General features: G+C 42.8%; 2 protein-coding genes across 2 annotated transcripts; both read left to right on the top strand.

Annotated features, from left to right (window-relative positions):
* Nucleotides 1-10846: 10846 nt before the first annotated feature.
* On the top strand, nt 10847-18605 carry LOC127119623 (uncharacterized). Its single transcript, XM_051049893.1, has 15 exons — nt 10847-11035; nt 11303-11691; nt 12021-12098; nt 12345-12400; nt 13298-13417; nt 13532-13602; nt 14244-14337; nt 14487-14690; nt 15417-15668; nt 16278-16386; nt 16543-16610; nt 17325-17394; nt 17478-17552; nt 17643-17734; nt 18252-18605. The coding sequence occupies exons 2-15, from the start codon at nt 11374-11376 to the stop codon at nt 18325-18327; spliced, it is 1683 nt and encodes a 560-aa protein (XP_050905850.1). The 5' UTR covers nt 10847-11035; nt 11303-11373; the 3' UTR covers nt 18328-18605.
* Nucleotides 18606-18783: 178 nt separating this feature from the next.
* On the top strand, nt 18784-19818 carry LOC127119624 (acidic endochitinase). Its single transcript, XM_051049894.1, has one exon. The coding sequence runs from the start codon at nt 18934-18936 to the stop codon at nt 19816-19818; it is 885 nt and encodes a 294-aa protein (XP_050905851.1). The 5' UTR covers nt 18784-18933.
* The last annotated feature ends 4217 nt before the right edge of the window (nt 19819-24035 follow it).

The raw sequence follows: 24035 nt of genomic DNA, 5'->3' as shown, positions 1-24035 counted from the left end.
GCTAGCGTTCCCAACATCAAACAACCAAGCCGAATACGAAGCCTTCCTCGCAGGCCTGAGGTTAGCCGAGGACCTGGGAGCAAAAGAGGTAAAAATATCCACCGACTCCCAGCTCGTGGCCTCACAAGTGCGAGGAGAATACCAAACCAAGAACGACAACCTCCTCGAGTACTTGTCCCTCGTCAAAGAAAAACTTGATAGATTTGAAAAATGGGAAGTTCAACACATACCCTGCGAGCACAACACACGGGCAGACGTTCTCTCGAAACTAGCCAGCACGAGGAAAAAGGGTGGGAATAAATCAGTAATCCAAGAAATTCTCCCTCGGCCCAGCATCGACAAACTACCGCCTCCACTCGAGGTCAACGCTATTGGAGATGCCCACTGTTGGATGACACCCATCTACAATTACCTCACACGAGACGAACTCCCGGCTGACCCGAAAGAGGCGACCACTGTCAAACGACGCGCATGCTCGTACGTACTCCTCGAAGGCAAACTCTACCGGAGAGGATTCTCCATCCCACTACTCAAATGCGTCGAGGAAGAGAAAGTCCCCGACATACTTGGAGAGATACACCGGGGAATTAACGCTCAACACCTCGGCGGACGATCGCTCGCACGAAAAGCCCTTCGAGCAGGCTACTACTGGCCGACCATGCAAAACGATTCGAAAGAGCACGTCAAAAGATGTGACAAATGCCAACGACATGCCGACATGCACCTCGCACCCCCGAACGACCTCAAATCACTGTCATCCCCATGGCCCTTCGCGTGGTGGGGCATGGACATCCTCGGACCCTTCGTCACCGGATCATATCAGAATAAATACCTCATCGTCGGGGTGGATTACTTCACCAAATGGATCGAGGCGGAGGCACTGGCTAAAATAACCGCGCAGAACATTCTCCGGTTCTTCAAACGCAACATCCTCGCTCGGTTCGGTATACCCCAGGCACTTGTCACAGACAACGGGACACAATTCACGGACGGAGGATTCCAGGACTTCATCGCCAGCCTGGGCACCACACAGCATTTCACGTCTGTCGAGCATCCGCAGACGAACGGGCAAGCAGAGGCGGCCAACAGGGTAATCTTACGTGGCCTCAAACGCAGACTCGGTGAGGCAAAGAGGGCATGGGTCGAGGAGCTACATAGCGTCCTATGGGCCTACCGCACGGCATCACCACGTACCACCGGTTTTTGAAATGGCGAACAGAATCCTCGTACGTCTTGAACAGACGCACGGGCTGCTTGAAAGAAACCCAACTGTGGCGACCACGGGAACCGGACCTCTGGAGATGGAAGACGTGGAAGAAGAGAGCCCGGGTGCAACCAATGCCGAGGAACTGGCAAACTAACTCGAATGCCCGCATAAATGCGAGAGCATTAGGATGTAGTTGGGACGGCGCCAGCCGGAGCCACTTGAAGACCGACATCTGGAAGGAGTTGAAGGGCAGTCTAATCCCCGCCTCACGGAAAGCAAATTCATACATGGTGAACTGCTTCCCCGGGAAATGATGGCAAATGCGGTCTTCTTCCTTGGGGGCGCAGCAATACCAGTTTGGTGGATCCTCCCGGCTTATGGTCTCGACCATAGCGTAAGCAATGATGGCCTCGTCACAGAAGTCTGATCCCTCCTCCAAGGGCTCGTCCGCAACCCATGAGAAGTCGACCTGCCCGGAAGAGGAGGCGTGTTCGGTACCATATCGGACACTCCCATCCCCGACGGGGAGACGAGCGATTGTCGCGTCTTCGGTGGAGGACCCAGAATCTTCCCTCCTCGGTCGTAAGCGCCCGGTAGCACCTGAAACGCAGACAGAAAGAGTGAATTCGACGTCATATCAAATCCACCCTTCCACCGCAGGTCAAGTGAAAGGGCGTAGCGGCGACGGACACTAACCGTGCTCAACTCGGTGACGCGCGCATTCTGTGGAGACCGGGCATAAACTTCATACAGCCTATGCAAGTATTGCCCGGCATATGAAATTTATGCCCGTTACAGCATGATCCCAACCCTATTTTCTACCATCTAATATACACCTACAGTCCACTACACTGTTCCTAAGTTAAACCTAACCACATTTCTACAAAAATAGCATGCGTTTGACAGGAAACAACAAGGAAAAACAGTGGGTCACAGTGGAAAATCGTACCTGACATAGTTAAGTTGAAAGGGGTACGGTGGTGCCCGAGCAGAAGACGGTGGTTCAGATAGGAGGACGGGCGGAGACGGCGGTCCAGACGGTAGAGCGAGCAAACGAGGGAGAATGTGGAGAACTCCGGCGAACGTGTGAGCGAAAAAAGTGGAAATGAAGTTACTCAACCCCTTTTTTATAGGGCTTGGCACGTGGACCAACACGCTAGGTCATCATTGCCTAGCCTGCCTACGCCGTCTTTGCACACGAAACGAAGCGACCCCACTAATTTTGAGACACGTCTATCAAAGATAAGAAACTGAAACGACCCGAGCGCCTATCCGTCTCCTCGACTCACCAAGACGCCACCTCCCCACGTCATACCCACGTTTACCACAAGGAAGGTGCAGACCAACCGATCACCTCCATCCCCGTCATTACCGGAGAAAGGGTCGGTCATGAACAGGTCTGTTGCGACCTCACCTGTCTAACGATCAAGCTTCCCCATCGTCTCGGGGAACCCTTAGTTGAAACATAAGTCATCTCTCTGGCTCAGAGACTCGACTTGGGGGGCTCCTGTTCTGGACTGGGCCATGACACTTGGCACGGCACGGCCCAATGCTCGCCAAGCCCACGTCCAAACGACCATGTCCAAACGACCACGAGGACACGTCAGGTGAACGACCGTCCGCCCGAAGAACGTCTCCCCGGCCCCTTAAATACGTGTCGGACAACGAGCGGGTCCTCCCCATACGATCTCCATCCACTCATCGTCAACCCACGCCGCGGACACCTAAGTTGTGTCGGGCAGAGCCATAACGGCATCCCACTCACCACGTCACCCAACTCCCCTATATTGTCTCCTTAGGGATAGGGGCAGTTGGACCAGGGGGCAGACCTTGGTCTAGGTCTTAACGCTTCTTACGCGTCCCCTGGCAGCTCCTCCTTGGGCCTTGCTAATCCAGCCCATTAGGAGCCTTGGCCCAGCGCTGGGGGCTCAATATAAATACCCCTTTCATGGCAAAGGGGCAGGTATTCTAACTCACACTCTGATAACCTCATTCTGTACCTTTTCTGACTTAAGCATTGGAGCACCTTGCAGGTACACCCCCCTCTCATTTCATTCTCCGGCCCATTCACCAAGACCTTGGAAGGCCCTCCTGATCAGGTAAGATCAGTCCGAATTCGACATACAATACGAAAGTAGGAAAGCCTTGAAAGCTCAGGCACTGGCCGACTTCGTCGCGGAGATGACCCACTGCCCGACCCCAGCAGAAAGTGCCCACAAATGGACGATCTTCGTCGATGGCGCCTCTAGCACATCAGGCAGCGGGGCCGGGATCATCCTCGAAAATGAAGAAGGGATCCTGATAGAGGTATCATTAGCGCTAGCGTTCCCAACATCAAACAACCAAGCCGAATACGAAGCCTTCCTCGCAGGCCTGAGGTTAGCCGAGGACCTGGGAGCAAAAGAGGTAAAAATATCCACCGACTCCCAGCTCGTGGCCTCACAAGTGCGAGGAGAATACCAAACCAAGAACGACAACCTCCTCGAGTACTTGTCCCTCGTCAAAGAAAAACTTGATAGATTTGAAAAATGGGAAGTTCAACACATACCCCGCGAGCACAACACACGGGCAGACGTTCTCTCGAAACTAGCCAGCACGAGGAAAAAGGGTGGGAATAAATCAGTAATCCAAGAAATTCTCCCTCGGCCCAGCATCGACAAACTACCGCCTCCACTCGAGGTCAACGCTATTGGAGATGCCCACTGTTGGATGACACCCATCTACAATTACCTCACACGAGACAAACTCCCGGCTGACCCGAAAGAGGCGACCACTGTCAAACGACGCGCATGCTCGTACGTACTCCTCGAAGGCAAACTCTACCGGAGAGGATTCTCCATCCCACTACTCAAATGCGTCGAGGAAGAGAAAGTCCCCGACATACTTGGAGAGATACACCGGGGAATTAACGCTCAACACCTCGGCGGACGATCGCTCGCACGAAAAGCCCTTCGAGCAGGCTACTACTGGCCGACCATGCAAAACGATTCGAAAGAGCACGTCAAAAGATGTGACAAATGCCAACGACATGCCGACATGCACCTCGCACCCCCGAACGACCTCAAATCACTGTCTTCCCCATGGCCCTTCGCGTGGTGGGGCATGGACATCCTCGGACCCTTCGTCACCGGATCATATCAGAATAAATACCTCATCGTCGGGGTGGATTACTTCACCAAATGGATCGAGGCGGAGGCACTGGCTAAAATAACCGCGCAGAACATTCTCCGGTTCTTCAAACGCAACATCCTCGCTCGGTTCGGTATACCCCAGGCACTTGTCACAGACAACGGGACACAATTCACGGACGGAGGATTCCAGGACTTCATCGCCAGCCTGGGCACCACACAGCATTTCACGTCTGTCGAGCATCCGCAGACGAACGGGCAAGCAGAGGCGGCCAACAGGGTAATCTTACGTGGCCTCAAACGCAGACTCGGTGAGGCAAAGAGGGCATGGGTCGAGGAGCTACATAGCGTCCTATGGGCCTACCGCACGACACCACATTCTACCACCGGGGAAACCCCGTTCCGACTAACTTACGGCACCGAGGCAGTCATCCCGGTGGAGATACGGACGCCAACGAGGAGGACAGAGGAGCCCCTAGACGAGGAAATGAACGATGAAACCCTTAGAGCCGAGCTCGACCTAGTCGAGGAGATACGTTCCGAAGCAGCTCTCAGGGAAACAACCCTCAAACAAAAAATAGCACTACGCCATGACGCGAAAGTCATAAAAAGAGAGTTCCAGGTCGGCACCCTGGTCCTCAGAAGAAACCAGAAAAACCCGAGAGAGGGCAAACTGGCGGCCAACTGGGAAGGCCCTTACCGCGTCCGCGACAAAACGAGCAACGGGGCCTATTACCTAGAAAACCTACAAGGAGAACAACTCGCTCGACCATGGAACGCAGAAAAACTTAGACAATATTACAGCTAAATACACCACGGGGAGACGTGGCAGGTACGACCACGCTCTTCGTCCCCAAAACCCCAGGGAGGAACCACGAGACCTGGGAACGATCCGGGGTCACATAACAAACACAACCCTCCCCGACGGTTGGGATCTTGACCAAGACTCAACGTCGAAGTACCAGGACTGGCAGGGCACCCAGCTCGCGATGGGAGGACCCAAGCCTCGGGACCAGGGTTCGAACAACGGACCCGGGCTTCGATACCCACGGGCACAAAGCCCGACACTTCGTCGGTTCCCTAAACCGAGGAGATTAACAAAGTCGAGCAGAGTACGAACTCATACAAACAAGTATCAAACACAAACGAGCACAATGAATGATAACGTAAATATTCATACATTAAAAACGATAAGAGCGGCCGAAGCCAAGTACGCCCGAAGGCCATATTACAACGCCCGAAGGCCAAATACATAAGGCACGCAGGCCATGATAACTAAAATCAAAGAAAAACAAATAAACTAAGACTCCGCTCGGAGCACCTCTCCATCCTCTTCTTCTTCTTCTCCCCCCAGCTCCTCCTCCGCTTCAAACGGACAGATAATCTCACCATCCCGGACGCAGCAGTTATAGGCCGACCCTACTGTCACCAACTCAGGGTTCAGAAGCCCGAGCTGCTCGACAGCATTGTCGAAACCCTCTTTGAAGCAGGCCACGAGATCTTGGTTGAGAGTCCGAATATGCCCTAGCAGCTCACCGCGCGAACCAAGGGCGCGTTCCTCCTCGGTCTCATCTGCCAGAGGACGGACCTTTCCCTCGAGAGACTCAACCTGAGCCCGTAGGCCAGCGTTGTCCTCGGTCAGCTTCTGATGGTCGACCACCTGCTCTTCCAAGCTCGCCTTAGCAGCCTTCAACTGGTCCCTCTCCTTCTCCACCTCCTCCAGCTTCTGGCTCAGCCCTTCCTGCAGCTGATGCTCTTCTTTGTAGTCCGACAGATCTTTAGATAGTCTTTCCTTCTCCGTCCGAACCTGCAAAAGGGCATCCTCCAGCGAGGCGGTGGAGACCGAAGTGTCGGTCAAAACCATGGCCGTCTCCATCACCCGGATGACGGCAGCAATATCCCTGGCCAGATCTTTCCTCCGGGCAGCAACATCCTGGTCCAGAATAGCCTTGGCCTCAGGCGCAGGCACGGCAATCGACTCCTCGGCCTTGAAGAACGACCGTTCCACATAGCAGGGAGGTAGAAGATAGCTGCCCGGTCCATTCGAACTTCCTGGAGACGACCTGGTAAGGGCCCCAGCCGGACGCTTCCGTTTATGGAGGGGAGAAGCCGCTGGCGACGGACTGCTATCAGGAATGTTGATCGGGTTAGATCGAGGAGGAGAGGAAGGAATCACGCTCGCCGCCTGCGAGGGACTAGCCCCGGCATCGCCAGCAGTCTCCAAGGGACGAGCCACAGTTTTCTTCTTCTTCTTGGGCACCCGGTCAGGAGCGCCGACCTGATTCGCTAGCTTCAGCACCCGATCACGAGCATTGGGCATGGCACCTGCAAATAAATTACACACCAACATTAGCGAGCGAAGTCATAAACAGAAATAAAAAGCTAAACAAAGTCTGCCTACTCAATAACGCCAGAGCTTCCTCCTCGGTATCACACTCGAGCAGAGCCTTCGTATTGATATAACGCGCCTCGGTGATTAGTTCCCTGGCCTCATCCAGGTAGGGCACGCCCTGTCGATTCGCCCAGAACCCCAAGCTGAAGCTCTGCACGTAATCGACCAGCTTCTTGTACGCGAGCCTATCCTCCTCGCCGAGCATCGCATACTTGACTCGGTAATGCGCCGTGGAGAGATCGAAATGATCACGCTGCCACCTCAGCGGTATCTTCGACATCAGCGTCTCCTCCCCATTGGGTTTCCGCTGATAGTAGTATAGAGAGTGAAGGGCAGCCCGGGTAATCGGCATCACCACGTACCACCGGTTTTTGAAATGGCGAACAGAATCCTCGTACGTCTTGAACAGACGCACGGGCTGCTTGAAAGAAACCCAACTGTGGCGACCACGGGAACCGGACCTCTGGAGATGGAAGACGTGGAAGAAGAGAGCCCGGGTGCAACCAATGCCGAGGAACTGGCAAACTAACTCGAATGCCCGCATAAATGCGAGAGCATTAGGATGTAGTTGGGACGGCGCCAGCCGGAGCCACTTGAAGACCGACATCTGGAAGGAGTTGAAGGGCAGTCTAATCCCCGCCTCACGGAAAGCAAATTCATACATGGTGAACTGCTTCCCCGGGAAATGATGGCAAATGCGGTCTTCTTCCTTGGGGGCGCAGCAATACCAGTTTGGTGGATCCTCCCGGCTTATGGTCTCGACCATAGCGTAAGCAATGATGGCCTCGTCACAGAAGTCTGATCCCTCCTCCAAGGGCTCGTCCGCAACCCATGAGAAGTCGACCTGCCCGGAAGAGGAGGCGTGTTCGGTACCATATCGGACACTCCCATCCCCGACGGGGAGACGAGCGATTGTCGCGTCTTCGGTGGAGGACCCAGAATCTTCCCTCCTCGGTCGTAAGCGCCCGGTAGCACCTGAAACGCAGACAGAAAGAGTGAATTCGACGTCATATCAAATCCACCCTTCCACCGCAGGTCAAGTGAAAGGGCGTAGCGGCGACGGACACTAACCGTGCTCAACTCGGTGACGCGCGCATTCTGTGGAGACCGGGCATAAACTTCATACAGCCTATGCAAGTATTGCCCGGCATATGAAATTTATGCCCGTTACAGCATGATCCCAACCCTATTTTCTACCATCTAATATACACCTACAGTCCACTACACTGTTCCTAAGTTAAACCTAACCACATTTCTACAAAAATAGCATGCGTTTGACAGGAAACAACAAGGAAAAACAGTGGGTCACAGTGGAAAATCGTACCTGACATAGTTAAGTTGAAAGGGGTACGGTGGTGCCCGAGCAGAAGACGGTGGTTCAGATAGGAGGACGGGCGGAGACGGCGGTCCAGACGGTAGAGCGAGCAAACGAGGGAGAATGTGGAGAACTCCGGCGAACGTGTGAGCGAAAAAAGTGGAAATGAAGTTACTCAACCCCTTTTTTATAGGGCTTGGCACGTGGACCAACACGCTAGGTCATCATTGCCTAGCCTGCCTACGCCGTCTTTGCACACGAAACGAAGCGACCCCACTAATTTTGAGACACGTCTATCAAAGATAAGAAACTGAAACGACCCGAGCGCCTATCCGTCTCCTCGACTCACCAAGACGCCACCTCCCCACGTCATACCCACGTTTACCACAAGGAAGGTGCAGACCAACCGATCACCTCCATCCCCGTCATTACCGGAGAAAGGGTCGGTCATGAACAGGTCTGTTGCGACCTCACCTGTCTAACGATCAAGCTTCCCCATCGTCTCGGGGAACCCTTAGTTGAAACATAAGTCATCTCTCTGGCTCAGAGACTCGACTTGGGGGGCTCCTGTTCTGGACTGGGCCATGACACTTGGCACGGCACGGCCCAATGCTCGCCAAGCCCACGTCCAAACGACCATGTCCAAACGACCACGAGGACACGTCAGGTGAACGACCGTCCGCCCGAAGAACGTCTCCCCGGCCCCTTAAATACGTGTCGGACAACGAGCGGGTCCTCCCCATACGATCTCCATCCACTCATCGTCAACCCACGCCGCGGACACCTAAGTTGTGTCGGGCAGAGCCATAACGGCATCCCACTCACCACGTCACCCAACTCCCCTATATTGTCTCCTTAGGGATAGGGGCAGTTGGACCAGGGGGCAGACCTTGGTCTAGGTCTTAACGCTTCTTACGCGTCCCCTGGCAGCTCCTCCTTGGGCCTTGCTAATCCAGCCCATTAGGAGCCTTGGCCCAGCGCTGGGGGCTCAATATAAATACCCCTTTCATGGCAAAGGGGCAGGTATTCTAACTCACACTCTGATAACCTCATTCTGTACCTTTTCTGACTTAAGCATTGGAGCACCTTGCAGGTACACCCCCCTCTCATTTCATTCTCCGGCCCATTCACCAAGACCTTGGAAGGCCCTCCTGATCAGGTAAGATCAAATAGGAAAATGGTCCGACCTTAACTTAGTTAGAGTACAAACTGTGCAAGAAACATAAAAAAAATCGACCAATCTTGAGTATATAAGACCCTTTTTAATATTCTTTCAACCAATCTAGAACCATGTCTACCATTTGACCAAGTATAAAAAACACCTTTGTTAGCCAGTCAATTAGATTATTAGAATATGAAAAAAATTGAACTCATAAATAGGATTTCTATTTGGATTAGGGGAACCTCTGTGCTCATGAGCTCCAGTAATGCAGTTAAAATCTCCAATAAAACTTCATGGAAGGATATGATCCTCAACTAACTTGGAAAGGTCAGGCCGAAAAAGCTCTCCTGTCAAAGTAAGATGTAGAAGCATAAACATAAGCTATGCCAAAATTCTTATTATCCTTCTCCACAATGTAGGCCACATATTGATTTGAACTACTAACCACAATAAGATCAATGTCTTTTGTGAAAATGCACCAAAGATTAGGAAATAAGTGTTTCCTAGTGTTCAAAGCAAAAAACTTCAAGTGCAAGGAATCAAGAAATCTTGGAGGAAAAGACAAGTGATATATCCAGGGTTCTGAAAGGAAACATAAATCTGGTTTATGCAACTTTAGAAGGTTTTTGGAGCCAATCTAGTGGGGCCATTGGCTAGACCTCTAGTGTTCCAATAAAAACACTTCAAGGAAGGTTTACCAGCTTTAGATCTGGTTGGAAAGTTCTTAGCGTTAGCTTTTTGCCTCAATTTCTTCTTATGACATTTAGACAAGACCATTTAGAATTATTATTGAACCAAATTAGCTTCATCTTCAATATCATCTTCCAATTATGTGATTTCATCCAAATTTGCCCATGAGATATGAAGAAACCACATATCATTGTTCATGATTAGGTTCATATTTTTCAATGATTTCCTCAGTTTTATTGATTTGAGTTGCATCAACATATTCATCTTGTGAGTTGTTGTCCTCATAATCCTCATTGACTTTGACAATAGGTTGCTCAATACCAACCAAGACACACTCTAAGACAACTCTACTAGTTTCAGGATGCTCCAAATGAGTTATGTTGTTTAAGTTACCTGGTTTTGGTTCAACAATGCTCGTTCCTTTGGAATGCTCTGAAGTTACAAGCATAGGCAAAGTTTTCTCATTCGGAATATACACTTTTTTACAGGTTTGTGATTAGGTTTATTCTACTTGGGTGCATCCACAAACCTACAATTGTCAACCCCATGACCTATTTTCATGCAATGTGAACAAAGTGAGGGAGATTTTCATACTTCACATCATAGAAAAATGCAAAGCCTTTCTGAACAAAAATTTGTATCTAGTTTGGTAGTGATTTCCACATCTACCCGCACTCTGACATAGTGACCAAAAGAGCGATCCATCATGTGTTTAGTTACTAAACAACTCCGAAAGATGTTGAAATCTATGGAAGATGTTTGGAAATCATAATTTGAGGATGGTGAACAATACATGTGATGAAGTGAACACTGATAAAATTGCTGAATAAAATCATTTAAATTAAAATCAGTCCCCACATTTTCTCTCTTTCATAAAGTATTAAATTAAAATAAAATAAAATAAAATAAAATTTGTAATAATTAACGTTAATGGGTAGTTAATCATTGTTAGTTATTATTCAGATTTTGCGACCCGAGACAAAACAATAATTTCATTTTTCTCTTCTTTCTCTCGTCCCGCGGAACCTGCAATAACAGCACTTGCACTTTTACCCCCTTCTCATTGATCCCAAATATCAAACTTTAACGACAAACTATACAAAATAACTCTTCTTTTTCGAAATCCAGATTTCAATTTCAGGTAATTTATGTTTTTCCCTTTTCAATTATATAGATATATCTATAGTTTTCTATCACATTGATAATTCTAGTTTAGGATTAGGTTTTTCCTTCACCATATCTTACCATTCAAATTTTGTGTATGCGTGTGTGTTTCAATTTGTTGATACATTTTCTTTCTTGCTGCCAGAAAATGATAATTGTTAATTCTTGGAATTTATATATACCTAGTTATTTATTGTTGAGGTTGGTTATGGTAATTTGTTTATGTGTTGCTACATTGTTACAGTGATTGTGGAACTTGGAAGGGGGTAATTTAGAAAACCACAAGACAAGGGTTGGTACATAGGAGTTCCGAAAATGTACAGGCCTGTGGCGGCTTCGTCAGCCACATCCCTGGGCGGATTGACTAATGACAGTGGCGACTCTGTTGTGACATTAGATCAAGTTCCAAGGTGGATTGACGTGGATCATTTGTTAGAGAGTGAAAATGGAGATTCATCGTTTTCCAATCCGTATTTCCCCGATCCTTTGGCATTCAAATCAGGAACTGGAAGTGGCGCAGGTGGTTCGGTGTCTAGGTTTCCAGTTGACCATGAAATAAATTTGCGGATATATTTGTGGACTGGGAATCCTTGGAACCTAGAGGTGGATGCTGTCGTGAATTCAACAAATGAGGTTAGTCATAATTCTCCCTTCGTGTTATATTAAGTGATAGAATGCTTGCATAACGTTATTAAAGAAGGATCTGTATTTTAAATAAACTTGATAAAAAACCAATTTTTGTTCACCCTTAATCACAATTCACTTGTCGCAATCTTGTGAACTTGTAAATCAAGTTCGAAAGAGGTACTCTCAATTCTTGACAATTATCTTGCATCTCAGGCCATTGTGTTGTGATTATGTAATATAATGATATTTCATGTCAGGTTACAGCTAATCCTCCAGTAAATATAGTGCTGCTAATAAATTGTATTTCTCATCGGGGTTCCGTTTCTTGTCAACAGGTCATGGATGAAGCACACAGCAGCCCTGGGTTGCATGCTGCAGCTGGACCCGGTCTTGCAGAAGAATGTGCAACTTTGGTATAGTTCTTATTATCTGCTTCTGCAGTAGTATATTGTTATGAGCTCAATGTTGATAACATTTTGTAAATTTAGTATTTATATTATAATTTATTTTTTTATTTTTGTAAAATATTGGAATTCATACGTGGAATAAGAGGTGTGTTGGGAAATTGGGCTAAATATACATCAAACTGGGAAGCAATTTTTGTTAATGATATATAAGTATGATAAATTAGATGATATCGTATATCTTATTCTTGATAGGGTGGATGTCGAACAGGGATGGCTAAAGTTTCCAATGCCTATGACCTTCCAGCAAGGTTTGTATATATTGGTCCCTTTAAATTTACATTTTCAAAGTCATAAAGTAGTTATCTTCATTTTCCATTTGGGAAGCCCCAATGCCAATTAGCAATAAGGGCTTACTTTTTTGCTCCTGTCTGGAAAAAAGGAAAACTGGTAATATATTGAAGTTAATGTTGTTGCATTGTTGTAATAAAGAGTGTTGGGATTCAAGTGTGAGTCGTTAAGTCCCATATCGACTAGAAATGGAGGAAATGTTGGATATATAAGAGAAATGACCCATACCCCTAATGCCTTAAGTTTTTGGATGGATATATGGCGTCAAGGACGTTTGGCCCATTGACACTTCCGGTGCTCCCCGGATTCCCCAACAAAGAGTATGGTAAATAAAGAGTGGGGTAGGCTACTTAGTTAGTAGGTTTGTTATGCCTTAGTAAGCTAGTAGTATAAATAGTGAGGTGAGTGAGTTGGGATGATGATGGCTACTATTTCATAAGAATATTGGAGGGAACCACTATGGTTAGGCAAAGAGAGAGAGAGAGAGTTTTCTCCATCTCTGAGGAGCTTGGCTCCGGAGTAGATTGGGATTCTTTCCCTTCTACAGTTTTTCTTCCTTCATCAATTAAGTACATTCTATTTTCCGTTGTTTGATTTATTTTGTTTACTTAATTTCTTCTTCTGAATTCGAGGTACTCATCATATTGGCATGCATTTTGTATGTTATGGCATGTTTTCTCTTTTTCTTCGTTTTAGCATGTGAGATCGGTTATTCATATACCGTGCTCTACCAGTTATACAATGTATTCTTCCCCTTTTTTACTGACCTATATTTCTTCCTTAGTTGCATGCAGCTGTCTTGGCTAGAAGTTAGATACCTAGAATATGATACTCTATGCCTTGATAAATTCTGGCAGGAAAGTTATCCATACAGTTGGTCCAAAGTATGCAATGAAGTACCACACTGCTGCAGAGAATGCTTTAAGTCACTGTTATCGTTCTTGCCTTGAGCTTCTAATTGAAAATGGGCTTCAAAGGTTTTTAAAAGTTGTCATTTTTTTTTATTTTTTATTTTAGAAATAGTTGGCGCTTCTCCCATGTTACCTCAAATATCTAAAACTTGCTATTTTTTTCTGCATATGTTAATGCAGCATTGCTATGGGCTGTATTTATACAGATGCAAAGAACTATCCCCGTGAACCAGCTGCACATGTAGCTATAAGTGAGTTTTCTCCACTCATGCTTTCAGTTTCTAAATTGACTTTATTATTATTATTTTTTTGAAAACTTGACTTGATAGATTAAATAGGTTAACTTTGGCTATCTAGTATGAGTTACACAGTTCCAAATATTGGAGATATATTTCTTCGTTTCTGTTCCATCTGGACTGAACATATCAGTCATTGATACCAAAAACCTGAAAAATAATGTGTTTGCTTTATCTTAGATAGAGAGGAAGAGAATTTCATTGGTCAAGGGAGGGGGAGAGGGAAAAACTAAGTGTTGTTTAAATTAATGATAAAGGGAACGACAAGGTGCAGCAGCATAAGAAGGAAAATAGATGCATGTATGTTTAGTTGCTGCATCCTTGCATGCATGATTATACCATTTTATACAGTTTCAAAACATCCATTCAATCCAAATACCTTCCATCTCATACCATTCCATTGCAGCCATCATCATATATCAAAACATAGTCTTAGGGTATTTAACATGCAATGTTGAGTGTCTCTAGCATATAGTGTATGGTTTTTTATGTTGTCAATTAGAGAGGTATTTTCTCATACCTGATGTATGTATAATACATTATTATTAGTCTTCTACGCCTTATCCTTTCACATTTTCTTATGTCTTTTTATTCAGGAACTGTGCGGCGGTTTCTTGAGAAGCAGAAAAACAATGTAACAGCTGTTGTATTTTGTACTACCAGCACAATTGATAACGACATCTATAAAAGGTGTTTCTCTATTGCCGTTACCTGTAATGTTTCAAATGAAAGGAACTTCTTTATAAATTATGCCAGTTTGTTTTATTTGCTTTTCACTGCATACTCTCTGGATTACTTATTCATTCTTTCCCGTTACAGTTTGCATTTTTACCATGTAGGTTGCTTACACTTTACTTTCCTCGGGATAAACACGAGGAGGAGGTGGCTTTGTTAAAGCTTCCTGCGGATGTTGGGGATGAGAATGGCGAGACTACCATAGATGAGCGTAAAATCAGAATAAAGCCTTTGCCTAAAAAAAAGGGTCCAAAACCATCTCGAGAACCAGTTGATCTTCCTGTTAGTGATGTTGGTGTGTTTCGCAGGTCAGTAAATTTTTAGTAAGAGAATTTTTCCTATTTTATATTTCACTCTAGATTACTTTTTATATTTTATATTTTAGTAAGATATTTTATATTTCATTCAAGATTACTTTATTTTTTCATATTTTATATATCTCAACTTGGCATGATTCTTTTTTTCTGATTATATTATATTGTAAGATTGTATATATGTATAGGTATTTTTTTTAAAAATAGTATAAAGATGCTCCACAAGTTTACCTAGATTATTGAGTTTGACAACCTTGTATAATGTATTCATCATGTTATCTTAGATCAAATTGTCACATTAGCAGAGAATGATGCCACATTATCCTAACATGACACATGAACATTTTTTCGTTTATTAAATAACAAGGTCAAGAGGACTAAATAAAATAAAGAAAGGTTGTTTATGTCTGGGACTAAAAGGAAAAAAATGTCAAGGGCTGAAGTGAGAAAAAGAAAACGTCAGACCAAAATGTGGTTTTACATTATAATTTAAAAATTTCTATTTGTTCTTTACAATGCTGCTGTGCTTCATCTTGTCAGAGAGTATTTCCAGCATTATCAATGACCATGAGGATTTCTGCTTCACTTTTGCAACAAAAATAATAGAAAGTTATTTTATCGTTTCCCCAAACATTAGTTTTTCCATTGTATTTGAATGAAGGGATGTCCATTATTAAAATTTTACTTAATGAATATTCCTGATTAATGTTGCTTTTATAGGACTTCATCATATTTAGATTCATTTCTAGATCCTGCCTTCATGTCTTTGATTAAAGACCCTGATGAAAGACGTCTGGAACAGTGGGAGAAAACTGTTCAAGCACAACGAGGCTGGAATTTTGCTAATTTACTTGGATTCGGTGACCTAGGTGGACCAACATTGTCTGCCGCTGAAGAATATTCTCTGCACTCTAGATATCTTTCTAAAGCAAAATCCTTAAATCTATCTGAAATTGCAGAGATGAAGATTGTGTAAGGGTCCTTCTATTTCATCGCCTTTCTTTTGAATACTTTGATTACTTTTAGCCAAATTACTTGGTATATTTGCCTACTTCATTGTTTTTGGATTCATGAAATCGAGAATAAAAATGTGTTACTAAACATTATACATGTGTATATCTTTTATGTGTGGTATTAATCATTAATCATATAAGGGAAATCATCTTGTAAGTTAGAGCTAATCAGTACTAATCAACGATGATTCAGTAATACTAGTACCATTCACCATAAATGTGATTGATTCTAATGCAATTAATGAAATGTAAGGTTTCTGGGTTTAGGAATTTTCTGCCGTTTGGACAATACAAGATAAACTGACATATGGTTCGTACATTCTTCAATTCTTGTTGGCTTCATAACCAAAATCTTAAAGACTTTATAATGCAGTCCTGTAATGAGGCCAGTGATGTTCTTCCACATAAGAGAACATAAAATATTTTAATAGTTGATAAGCAAATAATGAAGTTTTATGCTCTTTAAAGTTTAATATCTTTTTGTTTCTTAACCAATTGATATGAAGTTTTCATGCATGTATTCAGAATGAAATTTACATTTATTTTAAAAAATGTTTGTGTTTTTCAGCTATCGTGGAGGGGTGGACAGTGAGGGTCGTCCTGTCATGGTTGTTGTGGGGGCTCATTTTTTGCTTAGATGTCTTGATCTGGAGCGATTTGTGCTTTATGTGGTGAAGGTGATTCATATTTTGCACCCTTCAGCTTGGCATCTTTTACTGTTGTCATGCATAAGTCTGACTCATTCATTAGATCATTAACTTTGAATCCATATTTTTTCCCTCACCCTGTTATGTTTTCAAATATATTGAAAATTTCTTATTGTTACATTTCAGGAGTTCGAGCCAATAATACAGAAGCCTTATACTATTGTATACTCTCATTCTGCCGCATCTCTACAAGTGTAAGTGTTAATAATGGATATTTAGGATTTAAGATTGGTTTACTCTCGTATGCTAAAAATGAAGGTATGAAATATGCGTACGTTGGATGGTTGAGAGAAATTGACTAACACTAAACCTTAATTAGGGGATTTAGTTGTTATATGTATTGTTCGGTTACTTAAATAAAAAAATATTTTCATTTCTAAAATTAATTAAATTCACCTTTTATTCAATCAGAAATATAAGAGAACTAGAAATTCAACTCTCGATGTATGGGCATTTTATGTAATTGTCAAACACCTACTTACACCTTCTAAAATTAATTAAATTCACCTTTTTTTATGTAATTGTATCACTAGTACCTTTTTTAGTTGCTGGACAATACATATAACAATGCCCATACATCGAGAGTTAGTTGCTGTATCACTAGTACCTACTTACACAGACACCGAACACGACACTAACAGGGAAACAACGGTAATAAAATTTGAGAAAATATAAATGATTGAACTAACCACATATGTTGGTGTTTGACACTGACACACACATATTGGACATTTGATACATCATCAATCTAAAGTCTCGTGCTAAATGGTTTACAAGTAGCTTCTATAATTGGTAGCTTCAAACTTTGTGCAATGCTTGCTAAGTAATATGGTTTCCTAGAGATCAGCTGTCACCGTTCTCCACCCTATTTTTGTACTTTTATAAATTGTCTATTTTTGTATGCATAGGCAACCAGACCTAGGTTGGATGAAAAGATTACAACAAATACTTGGACGGAAGCACCAGCAAAACCTACATGTAAGCAGTATTTATGCTTTCCCGATGTAGTACTGTTAGACCTTTGTAGTCTTTGTTCTGATCTCACAGTCTGATATTTCCAGGCAATATATATTCTTCACCCAACTTTAGGACTTAAAGTTACAGTATTAGCTCTACAGTTACTGGTGAACAATGTGGTATGATAGGAAAATCAAATTACTTTAGTTGATTTATCCCTATTTGAGAACATCCTAATTGTGTTATATCCGATGGTATTTGATTTCTAGGTTTGGAAGAAAGTGGTATATGTTGATAGACTTCTGCAGCTCTTCAGATATGTACCGCGTGAGCAGTTGACAATTCCAGATTTTGTGTTTCAGTTGAGTCTTAATGTTTTCATTTGTCGTCTCTGTTTCTCATAAAGTTATTCCATGAAATGTTTCTAAATGTAGTTTAATTTAGAACTGTTTATTTTGACACAAAATGCGACAACAATTTTCGTTAACAATTTGAATGGTCAACACAGTTAAAAAATACATGGTTAATTATGCTTAGGTGATGATTAATGGATATAACATGATGTCACAACTTGTTAACCATCCATTAAACATAATTAACCACAATTTCAGGTGTTATCTTTAAACACAAATTAGGATTAATAGATATCATGCATATTTGCGCGGCGGGCCAAGATTTTACACCCGCACCCTTAACTATGTCTGTCCCGCTCCGTTTTTTTACAGACTTTTGTTTGGCGAGCATCCCCGTTTGCCATCCCTAATTTAAACTGTGTTGACCATTATATTATTGTCGAAATTTGTTATCATATTTTTGTCAATATATAATTTTATGTTTATATTATTGGTTATAATTTGTTTTGAGCTAATATTTTATAGGCACGACTTAGAAGTGAATGGAGGAAAGGGTCTTATTGTGGATCCCAGAACAAAATATGTTTATCAAAGACCTTGAGCATTTCATCCACATATCTAAGATCAGTTGATAAAGAGCATCACTAATTGTAGTTTCTGCATTACTTGCCTTGCCAATTACTCTCACAATCTCACTTGTTATAGGCAGAAGAGGATCTATATATCTGTGTATGTAAGAATCAAGTTTTACCTTTTGATATATATTTTTCCCAACCGTTGATGAGTTTCTCTGTAAGTAATATAATATTGTAATTTTTTCTCTGTAATCTCTCCTAAGTGAGTTCTGAATAAAATTCAATGTTATTTTGATCTCTGTAATCTCTCCAAAGTGTTTGACAAATATCGACCGGATTAAAGTTGTATTGACTTGTATGCTGACTGTATTAGCAAAGAGTGGAGTGGAAGAAAAATCAGAAACAATAGTGAATAAATAAATACTGGCTAATTTGCACGCTGTTTATATAACATCAACATCAATTAATGCAAATTTGGACTAAAGCATGAGAACAAATCACATAAACAAACAAACATGTTCAGGATTAGAAGCATGTTATGTTAATTGTCACTTTATAAATAGCCTCCTCTAACATCAATAGTTATTCAAACTATAAACACCTTAATTTTAGTAACGTTTGATTTTGTGAAAATGGCTAAGTTGGCTAACTCAGTTTCATTCTTCTCTATGATACTATTAGCATTAACATATGGTTCTAATGCTGGGAGCATAGCAATCTACTGGGGTCAAAATGGTAATGAAGGCACCCTTGCACAAACATGCGCCACAGGAAACTATGAGTTTGTCATCTTAGCCTTTCTTCCATCCTTTGGAAATGGCCAAAAACCAATGATAAACCTAGCCGGACACTGTGATCCATACAGTAACGCTTGCACAAAGTTAACCCCTGACATTAAATCTTGTCAAGCCAAAGGGATCAAGGTCTTGCTCTCAATCGGAGGAGGCGCCGGTAGTTACTCACTCGCATCCTCTCAGGACGCAAAACAAGTAGCAACTTACCTTTGGAACAACTTCTTAGGAGGACAGTCTCCGTCTCGTCCTCTCGGCCCCGCCGTTCTTGATGGCATCGATTTCGACATCGAAGGAGGAACAAACCTGTACTGGGATGATCTTGCAAGGTACCTTAAAGGATACGGCAAAAATGTGTACTTGACAGCAGCTCCTCAATGCCCTTTTCCTGATGCTTGGATAGGAAATGCCCTAAAAACAGGTCTTTTCGATTGTGTTTGGGTTCAATTCTACAACAACCCTCCTTGTCAATATAGTGGAGGTGCAATTAGCAACCTTGAAGATGCATGGAAACAATGGATATCTGATATTCCAGCAAAGAAGATCTTCTTGGGGCTGCCTGCTTCTCCTGAGGCAGCAGGTAGTGGATTCATATCTGCAACTGATCTTACTTCTAAAGTGCTTCCAGCAATTAAGGATTCTTCAAAATATGGAGGTGTTATGCTTTGGTCTAGGTACTATGATACTCAGAGTGGATACAGTTCTTCCATCAAGAATCATGTCTAAAATGTAAACACCTATGAATATATATTTGTTGTATTATGTAATGTTCTTGCTTGTGTGTGTAATTAATCAATATTTAATGTTTTGTTATGAAGTATATTACTAATTTCTATTCTAAACAAGTTTTTATTTTTATTTAGATATGTATTTTACTATTAATGAATGTCTATGTTCCTGGAAAAAATAAGTGGATTTTCAATACACTTTATGGCTTACTCAAATATTTTGGCAAAATTTTTAAAATATTTTTAAATTTCGAATCTAAAATCTCGACGCGACAAATACACAATAAACACTCTTTGAAATCATGTATATTAGGTTTGTTGGAATTTTGAAGTGTTACGTTGATAGAATCAATTTAGTATTTAGGAAAAATAAAAGACAAGTACACAGAATAATGATTATGAGGAATAATTGTGACTCCGTACTAGATGTTCAAATGGGAATCTAGTAATACAAAAGTGCAGAAAAGATGAAGTAAAAAGCTGAAAATAGGCACTTCGAGAGGCCTAACTCTGCTAGGGGGAATTTCTCCACTTAATTCATGCGTAATAAATCTAAGATCTGCTCTCATCATTTATTCACTCAGATCCTATATTCTCTCACCACTCTACTGTTGCCAGCTGTCCTGGCCCATGTGCAGCCTTTAACAGAATTTGTTTTATGTGTGAGTCATTCTCTTCTCACTCCTCTTACGTGTCCTCTCATAGACTTTACCATATCTATCAATACCCTCCCCCCCCCCCCCCCCCCCCCTTCAAAACTCTCCTTGACCTCAAGGAGATGTGTTGGAAATTCTGTCTTCATCTTGTTTCTTAATTCCCAAGAATTTTCAAAATCAGGGAGATTTTTCCACTTCACTAAAACCTCTAATTCCCCTTGTTCATTTCTCCTAGCCTCTATAATCTTCTCAGGAGTAGGCTCAAGATGCCATTCCTCGTTCATACATGCTGGTAGGGGCTGGGGTTCCAAAGAAGGTGTGACAGCTCTCTTTAGAAGAGAGGCATGAAAAACAGGATGTACTCTAGTATCTTCAGGCAACTTTAGCTTGTAGGCTACTGCCCTAATCTTCTACAGTATCTCATAAGGTCCATAGTATCTAGGACTCAACTTCTGATTCACCCTCTTGGCAAGTTTCTTCATTTTATAGGGTTGGATCTTCAAAAAAACCATCTCTCCCACCTCATACTCCACTTCCCTTCTGTGCTTATTGGCTTGACTCCTCATAACATCCTGAGCCTTAAGCAACTATTCTTGTAATTCCTTTAGCATCACATTTCTCTCAGTAGTCAACTTATTGATCTCATCTACTGCTGAAAATGGAGTGTCTCCTTTTACTAACACAGGGGGTGCTCTCCCATATAGAGCTTCAAAGGGTGTGGTTTTTAGAGAAGCATGATAATTGGTGTTATACCAATATTCTGCCCAAGCTAACCACTTAGGCCATTGCTTGGGTTTAAGGCCAGTTACACACCTTAAATAAGTCTCCAAGCATCTATTGACCACCTCAGTTTACCCATCTAACTAAGGGTGGTAGGCACTACTATATTTTAGCTTGGTACCAGCCTGTTTAAACAATTCAGACCTGAATTGGCTTAGAAATACTTTATCTCTGTCAGATACTATAGAGCTAGGAAATCCATGTAATCTGACCACTTCTTGAATGAACAACTCAGCAATGTCCTTTGCTGTATAAGGATGTCTGACAGGGAGAAAATGAGCATATTTTGTCAGCCTATCGACAACTACCATGACTGTATCTACTCCTTGGACTTTAGGCAACCCCCCAACAAAATCCATGGATATATCACTCCATATCTGTGTTGGTATTGGTAAAGGCTGGAGCAATCCTCCAGGTGTAAATGTCTGGTATTTGTTTCTCTGGCACACTTCACAAGCCTGTACATACTCCTGAATTTTCTTCCTCATTCCTTCCCAATATACCACACTAGCAATCCTTTTGTAAGTCCTCAAGTGTCCTGAATGTCCTCCTACAGCTGTATCATGAAATTCATTTTGAATCTAAGCTACTCTTAGTGAGTTCTTTGGAATTACTACTCTACCTTCATGATACAACCTCCCTCCTTTCAGTTGAAACCCTTTATGGCTATGAGGATCTGAAACCAATGCCTGCATAATAGTTTCCAGCTTATCATCCTTTTGAATTTCATCTTCCAACCCTTCCCAAACTTCACATTGAATGGTAGTAATGTGAGCATACTGCATCTGCCTAGATAAAGAATCTGCAACATTGTGTTTCCCTTCCTGGTTTGTACTTAACCTCAAAGTCAAAACCTATAAGTTTGGACAACCACTTCTGCTGTTCTTCCCCCATAATCCTCTGTTCAGTGATGAATTTGAGACTTTTCTGGTTAGTGTGCACCTTGAAATGTCTGCCAAGTAAGTAGGGCCGCCATTTTTGAATGGCAACCACAATAGCCATAAGTTCCCTTTCATAAACTGACTTCTGTTGAGCCCTGTCAGATAAAGTCTGGCTCATATAACAAATAGGTCTTCCTTCCTGCATGAGGACAGCTCCTATTCCTCTACCCGAAGCATCAGTTTCCAACACAAATTCTTTTTCAAAATCTGGCATAGCTAAAACAGGTATGGTGGTCATGGCTACTTTTAATCCCTCAAAGGCTACTTGAACATCATCACTCCACTTGAAACTATACTTCTTGAGTAATTGTGTTAACGGCCAAGCAATTTTCCCATAATTTCTTACAAACTTCCGATAGTATCCCGTTAAGCCTAAGAATCCCCTTAATCCTTTTAACTCATTAGGTCTGGGCCATTTGAGCATGTCCTCTATCTTCTTGGGATCAGCTGATACTCCTTGTCCAGAAATGATATGTCCCAAATATTCAACCTCTTTCTGGCCAAAAGAGCATTTTTTCTTGTTGGCATATAGTTTCTAATCCTGAAGCACCTTTAGAACCATGATTATATGTCTCTTATGTTCCTCTCTACTCTTGCTGAATATTAATATGTCATCAAAGAAAACCAAGCAGAATTTTCTAAGAAAAGGCCTCAAGACTTCATTCATTAAAGCTTGGAATGTTGAGGGAGTGTTTGTTAAACCAAACGGCATCACTAGATACTCATAGTGACCCTCATGGATTCTAAAAGACGTCTTCTCTATATCCTCCTCCTTGATCCTAATTTGATGATATCCCGATTTCAAATCCAGCTTAGAAAAAATAATAGCACCTCCGAGCTCATCCAATAGCTCCTCAATTACATGTATATGGAACTTGTTAGGAATGGTTACCTTGTTCAAAGCCCTATAATCAATGCAAAACCTCCATCCTCCATCTTTCTTTTTCACCAATAAAACTGGACTTGAAAATGGGCTGGTGCTATTCCTTATGATGCCAGCTTGCAGCATACCCCTTACTATTTTCTCAATCTCATTTTTTTGGAAAAATGGATATCTATATGGCCTGAGATTAGGTATAACCGCGTCAGCTTTAAGCCTAATAGCATGATCATGCTCCCTTATAGGAGGTAAGCCTGCAGGTAAATTGAACACCTCTTCAAAACCATTCAACACATCTCCCCATTTTGTTAACTCCTGTGGAAGCTCCCCTGTGTCAGTTTTCAGGGTCTGCAAGTAAAACCCCACTCCTTCATCATTTAAAACTTTAATTATAGACTTCCAAGATGCTTGTCTGGTACACAAGGCAGGATCCCCTTGTATCTTGTATACCTGGCCCTTCTGTTCCCACTTCAAACATAACTCTCCAAAGTTAGCTTCAATGTTTCCTAGGCTAGCTAACCAATCCATTCCTAGCACCATATCTGACCCTCCCAATTCCATCAAGAAAAAATGTTGATTACATTCCACTCCTTGCATCTGAAATGTCAATCCTTTACAAATCCCTTGATTTTTTACTTTCTCTCCATTACCCACCTCAATCACATAAGTAGGGGTCTCCACAACATTCAATCCTAACTCCTTCACCAACCTAGAATCAATAAAGTTGCTGGTTGCTCCAGAATCAATCAAGGTTAACAGGTCCCTATTTTTCACATTCACCCATATTTTGAAAGATTTGTTGGAAGTAAAACCCTCCTTACTTTGCATCGATAACTGCAAAGTCTGAAATTCTTCCACCTTTTCCTCTGTCTCCTCTTGTTGTATTCCTCAGTTCTCTTCTTTTTCCTCTTCTTCACTACTATCTTCACACAATTTCAAACTCATGTGCTTGAATTTA

This window comes from Lathyrus oleraceus, chromosome 2 (genome assembly GCF_024323335.1).
Source record: "Lathyrus oleraceus cultivar Zhongwan6 chromosome 2, CAAS_Psat_ZW6_1.0, whole genome shotgun sequence".
Taxonomy (NCBI): domain Eukaryota; kingdom Viridiplantae; phylum Streptophyta; class Magnoliopsida; order Fabales; family Fabaceae; genus Lathyrus; species Lathyrus oleraceus.
This window is presented reverse-complemented; position numbering and strand designations above follow the sequence as displayed.